Genomic DNA, 11,011 nt, shown 5'->3' with positions numbered 1-11,011 from the left:
ATATAATTCCAGCTTCTTCCTCTCAAATTGGGCCAGTTTAATCACGTGGGATTTAATCACAAATCCTAAACTGTTCCCTTGCTAAACTCTTAGTGTCACATGGAAATGATAGCCAAAAGGCACATCAACACCTCTACTTACTTGGGAGACGGAGGAAATGTGGCATGTCTCCAATGGTTCTTACAACCTCCTACAGATGCATCACAGCTCGGTTTGGGAACAGCTCTACCCAAGACCGTGAGTTGGAGATGTAGCCTAGCCCATCATACAGATCGGAGTGCCCACAACTGATTCCACCAACTCGAGAAATCAGCTAATATAATCAATATAACTTTTCTCCACCTTGTATTTACTTCTCCCTGCTCCCACCAGAATCAGAAGCAGGTTCCTCCCCAGTTATCAATGGTCCTTCTAGGGCATGATCCAATTCTCCTCTACCTTACTGTGGACATTGGACCTTGTCTCCGGAACTAATGCACTATAATGCGAAGAACTATATTTGGTGTTTTTACCTTCGCTCGATCTATAGTACTTGATTTTGGTTTGATTGGATTTATATATAGTGTTATCTGATTCGATTGGATGGCACACAAAACAAAGCTTTTCACTATAACTCGTTACACACGACAATAATAAACCTAAACCTATTTTACAAAGTCAAAGACAGTCCTACAGCACATTAACAGGCCCATCAGTCAATAAAATCAATGCGGTTCAGCAATGTCGTTCAGGGAAGCGCTCAATTTGCCAAATGGCCTGTTTTGTGACATAACGATTCTGTCTAATGTTCCAACTCCAGTCCATCAATCCTGTTGCTTCTTGAATGCACCTGAAAGTTTCTAGATAGAGTGTTCCATTCAACACCAACCTGCTATAGTACTGATCCAAAGATGATTGATCCTCAAGGATTTGCCTTCCAGCAAAGTCTATTGTGATCTTATTTGTTCGACGGGATGCATGTCGCAACTCCCTCAATTCCTCATCTTTCTTGCGCAACGCCTCTCGCTCCTGTTTGGAGAGCCATTGGTTGGTGTCTGCCGCAAAGTAATCCGCCTCATCGTCAATGACCTGGGTGCGACGAGCACTGGAAGAGAAGAAATCGTTCTATTAATTTAGTTTAGAGATACAGTGTGGAAACACATTCCGAATCGGCGCCAACCAGAGATTCCCCCACATTAACACTATCCTACACTCACGAGGGACAAATTACAATTTTACCAAGCCAATTAGCCTAGAAACCTGTACGTCTTTGGAGTGTGGAAGGAAACTGGGGAAAACCCACACAGGGAGAACGTACAAACTCCGTATATTCAGCACACAGTCAGGATCGAACCCTGGTCTCTGGCGATGTAAGGCAGTAATTCAACCTCTGCGCCACCTTGCCGTCGAGCAGGATTTATGATCCAATTTTTAAGGTAACTGCTTAAGTAATCTGGAGCACTAGTTCACGATAGTTCCGTGCTTGATCAACTACGTGGGAGCCAGACATCTTGCTCGAAACACCCCCCATTGTCTCACCCTTTCCCATCATAGCATCTCCTTCGGCCCAAACAGCCCTCAGATCTCTGCACTCACATTCACTGAGTTTGTACGTTCTCCCTGTGACATGTGTATTTTCTCACATTCCCTTCAATTGAGACACCTACTTCATCAACTCATCCATCTCTGCGGCCCAACTTGCCCACACTGACCGACATGTCCCAACTACACTAGGCCCACCTGCCCGCATTTGGCGCATATCCCTCAATCTATCCATGTACCTGTCCAAAAGTGTCTAAAACGTTGCGATACAGTTTTGGTCTCCTAATCTGAGGAAAGACATTCTTGCCATAGAGGGAGTACAGAGAAGGTTCACCAGACTGATTCCTGGGATGGCACTTTCATATGAAGAAAGACTGGATAGACTCGGCTTGTATTCGCTAGAATTTAGAAGATTGAGGGGGGATCTTATAGAAACTTACAAAATTCTTAAGGGGTTGGACAGGCTAGATGCAGGAAGATTGTTCCCGATGTTGGGGAAGTCCAGAACACGGGGTCACAGTTTAAGGATAAGGGGGAAGTCTTTTAGGACCGAGATGAGAAAAACATTTTTCACACAGAGAGTGGTGAATCAGTGGAATTCTTTGCCACAGAAGGTAGTTGAGGCCAGTTCATTGGCTATATTTAAGAGGGAGTTAGATGTGGCCCTTGTGGCTAAAGAAATCAGGGGGTATGGAGAGAAGGCAGGTACCGGATACTGAGTTGGATGATCAGCCATGATCATATTGAATGGTGGTGTAGGCTCGAAGGGCTGAATGAACTACTCCTGCACCTATTTTCTATGTTTCTACCTGCCTCAACAACTCCTCCAGCAGCTCATTCCATACACCCACCACCCTCTGTATGAAAAAGTCACCCCTCAGGTTCCCATTAAATCTTTTCCACGTCATCTTAAACCTATATCCTTGGATTCTTGATTCCCCTACTCTGGGCAAGAGACTCTGTGCATCTGTCTGATCTATTTCTCTCATGACTTTGTATACCTCGATAAAATCACCCCTCATCTTCCTGCGCTCCAAGGATTCGAGTCCTAGCCTGTTTAACCTCTCACTGTAGCTCAGCCCGTTGAGTCCTGGCAACATCCTCGTAAATCATCTCTGTACCCTTTCCAGCTTGATATTTTTCCTACAGCATGGTGCCCAGAGCCGAACACAATACTCTAAATGCGGCCTCACCAACATCTAATATATCTGCAACATGACCTCCCAACTTTTATGATGCTCAAAGCTCGCTTAAAGAACAGCAGATCACGTTCCATACAGGCATGGGCGTCACCACCCTCAGGACTTAATATTGTATTTAACAATATCTAATATCTACCTTTTTCCTCTCCCCACACTTGTGGTTGTACTCTTTCAATTTTTTTCTTCTGTTCCTCCTCTTTGAAACTCAGATTACCACGTCAACATTGATCTGCACTCTATCACAGTCATTCCTTCCACTCTCTCTACCCTTCCCTCTCTCTATTTTAAACATACTTGCATATTGACTTTTACATTGTGATGAAGAGTCCTTGACACAGAACATGAACCCTTTCACTCTCCCTGGGGAGGCTGCCAGGTCTGCTAAGTGCTTCCTGGATGTTCTGGTAAATTTTGTTTTAAAATTACAGCAGGAATGGGAAATGTGCATAAAAACCTACGTGGAAATGACTTGCTTACAAACAAAAGAAACCACTCTGCTCCCTCACTACAAGAGGGGGTAAGAGTCTCAGGAGACAGGCACACAAATATAATTTATGGACTAACAACTTAAGAGTCACAGCATGGAAAATGCATAATGTTCAACTACTGCAATTCCAAACAACCATGCCGACTTCATTCTAGTTATCCACCGTAAAGGCTTGTTACCTGAATTAAAATTCACCTCCAAATGTTGAACATAGAAACAAAACTGTTTCATTATTTAATTACATTATGCTGATTTAATATCTCAGTTCTCAACTTGGTTCCATATTGCTCAATATATTTGCATCATAAAGATTTGTTTGTGAGTTGTCAATCAATCACAGTGAAAGAGCCTTCATCACGACCCTTCCTATGAAGAAATGCTTCCTTAGAAGATTCGGGATGTCAACAAATACTCTCCTGAACTTCCACAGGTGTACAGTAGAGGGCATATTGACTGATATACGAGCCTGAAAATAGTAACTTCCAGGTTCAGGAGTAGCTTCTTCCCTACAACCATCAAGCTATTAAGCATGACAACCTCCAAATAAGCTCCGAACTACATAGATTTGGGGGCAGAGTTTTTGCCTTTGTGTTATTGTTGTTTGTTTGTTATATATAGAAACATAGAAAATAGGTGCAGGAGGAGGCCATTCGGCCCTTTGAGCCAGCACCGCCATTCATTGTGATCATTGCTGATCGTCCCCAATCAATAACCCGTGCCTGCCTTCTCCCCATATCCCTTGACTCCACTAGCCCCTAGAGCTCTAACTAACTCTCTCTTAAATCCATCCAGTGACTTAGCCTCCACTTCCGTCTGTGGCAGGTAATTCCACAAATTCACAACTATCTGAGTGAAAACGTTTTTTCTCACCTCAGTCTTCCCCTTTGTTCTAGGACTGTGGCCCCTGGTTCTGGACTCGCCCAACATTGGGAACATTTTTCCTGCATCTAGCTTGTCCAGTCCTTTTATAATTTTATATGTTTCTATAAGATCCCTCCTCATCCGTCTAAACTCCAGTGAATACAAGCCTAGTCTTTTCAATCTTATGTATCTATATATCAAAATATCCAATTCCAAGGACATTGTCTTATTTTTAAATATTGTACAAAAATGCTTTCTCTCTTTTTATAGTCTATCAAATCCTTTCGATATTTCTAATACCATTATTTTTCTAGCTTGAAAGCAGCACAAGATGAGCTTCTGCAATCTGCATCATAGCCTCATAACCCTTTGAGCCCTGGTACAATTCTAATGAACCTGTGCCACACATCTTCAAAGGTTAGTATATCCAAATATGATATGGTGACCTGAACTGACCACATACTCCAGATGCCGAACCACTGCATCTGCTTAACTAACAAGAGTTTTAGCCTAAGGTACACAAAAATGCTTGAGAAATTCAGCGGGTGCAGCAGCATCTATGGAGCGAAGGAAATAGGTGACGTTTCGGGCCGAAACCCTTCTTCAGACTGATTCGGCCCGAAACGTCACCTATTTCCTTCGCTCCATAGATGCTGCTGCACCCGCTGAGTTTCTCCAGCATTTTTGTGTACCTTCGATTTTCCAGCATCTGCAGTTCCTTCTTGAACACAAGAGTTTTAGCCTGATTGTTTTTATGATCCTCTATGTATCTTTCTAGTCACAATCAGAATGTAACATTGTGCAGTTAGTTCCAATATTTAAAGGTGTTTAAACGTGGTTTTTGATTTTTACTCAGTGATTGTCTCATGCTCTCCCTCTTACCTGGTTTTGTCATATTCCAATAGTTTGTCTTTGTGTTTAATGGCCTTCTCCAGACCAGCCTTCAGAACCACTTCCTGATGGGGCAGCAGATCCCACTCAGAGGCATCAGGATGCCCCGATGCATCTGCACACACAAAAATGCAACATGTTACAAGTTTCTCCTTCATAACATATCCACAGTGAAACAGGTTTTAAAAATGAGTCAATGCCATCAGTGTATACAGGTGGAAGCGTCCTGTGTTTGAACAAGGAGTCTTAACCAAAAAGTCTTTGCCAGATTGCTCAGCTAGTATGTTTACTCTGCCATTCAATCATAGCTGAACTATCTTTCCCTCTCAACCCCATTATTCTGCCTTCTCCCCATAAGAACGGAGACGAGGAAACACATTTTCTCGCAGAGAGTGGTGAGTCTGTGGAATTCTCTGCCTCAGAGGGCGGTGGAGGTAGGTTCTCTGGATGCTTTCAAGAGAGAGCTAGATAGGCTCTTAAAAATAGCGGAGTCAGGGGATATGGGGAGAAGGCAGGAACGGAGTACTGATTGGGGATGATCAGCCATGATCACATTGGATGGCGGTGCTGGCTCGAAGGGCCAAATGGCCTACTCTTGCACCTATTGTCTATAAATCCTGACACCCATACTAATTAAAAAAATCAAATAAGATAGCTGCTAAAAGATTTGAGCAAAAATACTCTGAAGATTTTTTTAGTGGCGGTGGAATGCCACTGAATGTTGTGGTGATTATGTAGGATGATCCATTGATCGTGCAAACTGGGAGGTGGAACGCAAGGCCGAGGAGAGCCCTATCCTTATTCTGGCCAGGATTTACTGTTTCTAATAAAGGTGCTGTTCAACTTAATTCACAGGTTCAGATCCTGCCAACCAATTCACAGACAACAAATATTGTTTGCGGTGGAGTTCGGAGCGCAACCTAGAAAACATTTGCACGTAGGCTCCCCCAGACTACAATGGAATTGTAAGCAGTTCACCAGTTTTAGAGAAACAGAAAGTGCGGAGTAACTCAGTGCGTCTGGGGACGGGAAGGACAGACAAAGTTTTGGGTCATCCTACATAATAACCACAGCCTTCAGTCTGAAGAAGGGTTCCGACCCAAAACATCACCTCCATTCCTTCTTCAGACGCTGCCTGACCTGCTGAGTTCCTCCAGAACTTTGTGTTTTGCTCAAGATTTCAGCATCTGCAGTTCCTTGTGTCATCAGTTTTAATGATGTTGGCTGAGGGGAGGTGATCTGGCCAGGAAGCACTAACCAGATCATGTGATTTACAGTGAGGAGGGTTTGAACGGTAGATGGAACCAGGCGGGAGAGGGAAAGGTGGAGATGGCAACAGAGGCTGGGCATTGACAGGTGGAGTGAAAGTTTAAATGTAAAATCCAATCTAAAAGACTGTTCGCCCACAAAGCACCCTTCACTCAGCACTGCAATGAATCCCCAGCATTGAGAGTATTATGCAGATTAGGTGGCAACTTGGTCAGCATGGACAAGTTTGGCTGAAGGTCCTGTTTCTTTGTTGCACAGCACTATGGCTCAGACGGACTGCTTCATCTTCTTCTTCTTCTTCTGTCAATCAGCGCTTTTCATCACTGAACAATCAATAATTTCACAGTAAAATTCTGAGTAGGACTTAAAAATTGAAAAACATGATGGAAGTGACATTATTGATGCATGGGAAGTAGTTACAAATACCTAATTGACAACATATAATGAAATTGCAAACAACTCCACAACTGGGGAAGTTTAGTTTACTTTTAGTTAAGTTTATTATTGTCACGTTTACCGAGATATGATGAAAAACTTTTTGTTGCGTGCTGTCCAATCAGGGAAAAGACTATACATGATTACAATCAAGACGTCCTCAGTGTAGAGTTCAAAAGGGAACTGCAGATGCTGGAATATCGAAGGTACACAAAATTGCTGGGGAAACTCAGCGGGTGCAGCAGCATCTATGGAGCGAAGGAAATAGGCGACGTTTCGGGCCGAAACCCTTCCTCAGTGTAGATGCAGGATAAAGGATATAACATCTAGTGCAAGATAAAGTCCAATCATTTCTAATTAAAGAGTCTCGAAACGTCACCCATTCCTTCTCTCCAGAGATGCTGCCTGTCCCGCTGAGTTACTCCAGCTTTTTGTGCCTATCTAATTAAAGACAGTTTGAACGTTTCCTATGAGGTAGATGGAAGTTGATGACCGCTCTCTAGTTGGTGAGTGGAGGGTTCTGTTGCCTGATAACAGCAGTTGATGATGGTCTTCTAGAGTCTGAAGATCATGGGTTCAAGGACCCATTCCCAAGATCGGGGTGCATAATAGATATTGAGACATTGTATTGGGACAGCACTGCATTGTTGCAGCTGCTGACTTGCAGATGAAATGTCAAACTAAGCACTTTCCACTTGGGCAAACATTACAGATGGCAGGGTACTATTTCAAACCAAACACATACAATAGCAGCTGTTGTTTACGTACTGTATCTCACATCACAGAAGGTCCCTCGGTGCTTCGCAGAATTGTTAGCAAACAAAATTTTACACCCGGCTGTGTAAGGCAATATTCGGTCCAGAGATAGGTTTTAAGGAGTATATCGAGGGGAGTAAGAGAGTTAAGAATATTATTGTGTAGGAAAGAACTGCAGATGCTGGTTTAAATCGAAGATAGACACAAAATGCTGGAGTAACTCAGCGGGACAGAAGCATCTCTGGAGAGAAGGAATGGGTGACGTTTCGGTTCGAGATCCTTCTTCAGTCGATTCGAGACCCTTCTTCGCATTGATCAAATATTATTTGCAGATGTTGACAGCATTGTTTAATTAGAGCACTTAGAGTAAAGGGAGGCACAATGACAGAACAGGTAGTGCAGCTGCCACACAGATCCATGGTTCAATTCTGCAGTGTTCTCCAGTACTGTCCGAGATTGCACATTGCCCCGTGTGTGAAATGTTTCCAGGTGTTACAGCTTCCTCCCACTTTCCAAAGCCTTGCATGGGAGTTAAGATTATCAGACAAAGGAGCAGAATTAGGCCATTCAGCCCATCGAGTTGATGGGCTGAATGGTTGGCAGGAGAATTGACCGGGTGATGTTGATCTGCATGAGACAATAAGCTACATGGAAATAAGTGGGAAAGGGGAATGGTCATAAGGGAAAGGAGTAGAATTGGACCATTCAGACCATCAATTCTACCCTGCCATTCAATCATGGCTGATCTATCTCTCCCTCCTAACCCCATTCTCCTACCTTCTCCCCATAACCTCTGATACCTACGGTAATTAGATTGTACTAATCAAGAATCTTTCTATCTCTACCTTAAAAATATCCACTGACTTGGCCTCCACAGCTTTCTGTGGCAAAGAATTCCACAGATTCACCACCTGTAGCTAAATAAATTTCTCATCACCTCCTTCCTAAAAGAACATCCTTTAATTCTGAGACTCTCCCACCAGTGGAAACAAGCTCTCCACATCCACTCTATCCAAGCTTGGTTGGATTGCTCCAGGAATCAACGTAGATTGTTGTAAGAAAATTTGAAATGTTAAGGGATAATATTCCAGGGGCTCTGTCCTTTCTCAAGTCGAAAATTTTGCTGTGCTGCAAGTTCATTCCCTTCCATAACAGGGGGCCGGGGTAGAACCCAGTCGGTTCCTTGACAAAGGAAGAAGTGAACAGCTTCAGACCCAAGCCAAGTCCGTTTCTCCTGATGCTCACGAGCTCCTGCTTTCCAGGAGAGATAGGTGGTAACCGGTAAAGATAAAACCTTGGGGGCCCGATGTATATTTAATGTTACAAGGTTAGATTCTTGCAGGTTCATCCAGCCAATAGCTATAAATATTAGACAGTCAGTAAATCTTTCAATTGGGAATCCAGGAGTAAATTCTGTGCCAGAAAGTGATTAAAGTGTGGAATATCCTACAGTGTTTTACACAAACATATTTAAGGGAAGTTGGGTAAACACGCAGAAAGTGAAAGGGTTGAAAGCTGAATCAACTTAGATGAGGAGGCGTTGGAGGAAGTTGTGTGTGGAGCAAGAACACCAGCAATGAACTATCAGCTCAAATGGTCTTTCCTGTCGTGCGAGTTCATTGTGATGTTCCCTTCCAACACAGGAGCCCAGGATTGTACCCATTCTGATCCTTGACGAAGGCGGCCCAATGATCAGAAACTGAGCTCAGTGCCATCTAGTCTGCACTTCCATTGCATGCTACCTTTCACAGATCCAGCAGAGAACAGCGATTTCAATTCATGAGTTATGCAGTGTCACTAACCAGCAGTCCCCATGAGTTTCTTGCGCAACTTCTGACTCTTGTTCGAGTCGCGGACAAGGATCTCTTGCTCCTCTTTCGTGCAAACCTACAAGAGATAATTCAGTTTTGTTAGTAAATATTCTTTCAGGTGCTCCTCTTTACATTAAAAAGTTAGGAGAAGATTTCCCTTTTCATCAAGACTCTCTGTGCCACGTAAAAATCAAGCTTCCAAATCTCCAAGTATCCCAGAGAGACTTCCCTGATTAACAACTCAAAAGTGCAATTTCAATTATTGTCCCCTCACCCTACATATATAAAGGAGCAATTTGAAAAACAAATACAACAAAATATGCCTGACCATGACAATGAAGATTGAAATGCTGCAGTGCAGGAATGGTCTGTTTTAGGAATAGTTGCGAAGGACAACTGATTAGGAGAAGAACATTAAATGACATTAAACCCTGTACACTAGGGGTATTTTCCTTTGAAAACAGAATTCAAGATAATTGTTTATACCAGTTAGCGCCAGAGACTCGGGTTTGATCCTGACAATGGGTGTTGTAATGTACAGTTTGTTCGCTCACCCTGTGATCGTGTGGGTTTTCTCCAGGTGCTCCAGTTTCCTCCCACATCCCAAAGACGTGCAGGTTTGTAGGTTAATTGGCTTCTGTAAATTGTCCCTAGTGTGTAGGATAATGTATGGGTGATTTCTGGTCGGAGCAGAATCTGTGGGCCGAAGGGCCCGTTTCCACTCTGTATCCCTTAGCAGTAACCTAAGCAGTAAGCAGTTCTACATCACAGCACAGTAGTTGAGCCTCAGTGCAAGTGGTCCTTCAGGCAGGAATGCTGTGCACTCACCAGCATTCCACAGAACATGCAGGGTCCCGATCCTTCCTGCACACAGACAATGCGGCCGCAGCCCAGGCAGTTGTTGATGAGGTTGTGCGTCTGTCCCAAGCAGTCACAGGGATGGCGGCCCGGGAGGATGACTGTCAGCCTGTCCTCGCCCTCTTGAGTGTACAGGGACAGGTATTTTGTCTTCTTCTTGGCAGAAGAACTCGCCTCCTGCACCTGGTATAAACAGAAGCAAAAGGTTTAATCTGAGAAACCTGGCAGCTCCCACATACACCAAGGAGGTAATAAAAACATAGACTGTCAGTATCACTGTGGGATGATAGAGTCGTACAGCAGAGTAATGGGCCCTTCGACCCACCGCATCGTAACAACCTTTATGCCCATTGACACTAATACCATTTGCCTGCATTAGGTCCGTTTCCTTCTTGCCTTGCCTATTCAAGAGTGTGTCTGTACCATTCTTGCCTTGCCCATTCAAGGGCATGCCTAAATATCTCTCATATAGAATGATTGTATCCGATTCCACCGCCTCTTCTGGCAACGAGTTCCAAATACCCTTGGAATTATTAGCACGATCAATAAAAGTGGAGGAGGAAGATACTGGTGGTAATGGGAGGGGTAGGTTATCCCATCACAAGTGGCTAAAGAAGATTAAATTTGTATTGTTTGATGGAGAACAATGAACGATTTGTGTAGAAAGCAATTGCAGATGCTGGTTTATACTGAAGATAGACACTAAATGCCTGAGTAACTCAGCGGATCAGGCAGCATCTCTGGCGAAAAGGAATAGGTGACGTTTTGGGTCAGAACCCTTCTTCTGACTCGAAGACAGAGGTGGAGCAGGTGGGGGGAGGGAAGGAACTGGAGGAGAAGCAAGCCCAGAACAACTCAGGGCCGGCAACAGCTGACCTCAGGAAGGGTGGAGATGCTGCCTGATTCACTGAGTTACTCCA

The 11,011-nt window shown here is 43.8% G+C and overlaps 1 protein-coding gene across 3 annotated transcripts in view; it reads right to left on the bottom strand.

Moving 5' to 3' along the window:
- Positions 1–11,011, bottom strand: part of trip4 (thyroid hormone receptor interactor 4) — a 115,868-nt gene that overhangs the window by 88,684 nt on the left and 16,173 nt on the right. For all 3 annotated transcript variants that reach the window (XM_033014954.1, XM_033014953.1, XM_033014951.1), the window contains exons 4-7: positions 10,062–10,274; positions 9,225–9,309; positions 4,954–5,077; positions 869–1,084 (exon numbers count right to left, since the gene is read on the bottom strand). In XM_033014954.1, coding sequence (XP_032870845.1) covers positions 869–1,084; positions 4,954–5,077; positions 9,225–9,309; positions 10,062–10,079 — 443 coding nt within the window. In that variant the 5' untranslated portion in view covers positions 10,080–10,274. The remainder of the gene's footprint in view (positions 1–868; positions 1,085–4,953; positions 5,078–9,224; positions 9,310–10,061; positions 10,275–11,011) is intronic.

The sequence above is a fragment of the Amblyraja radiata genome, chromosome X, assembly GCF_010909765.2.
Source record: "Amblyraja radiata isolate CabotCenter1 chromosome X, sAmbRad1.1.pri, whole genome shotgun sequence".
Taxonomy (NCBI): domain Eukaryota; kingdom Metazoa; phylum Chordata; class Chondrichthyes; order Rajiformes; family Rajidae; genus Amblyraja; species Amblyraja radiata.
The sequence above is the reverse complement of the archived record's forward strand: the minus strand, read 5'-3'. Positions and strand labels throughout refer to the sequence as shown.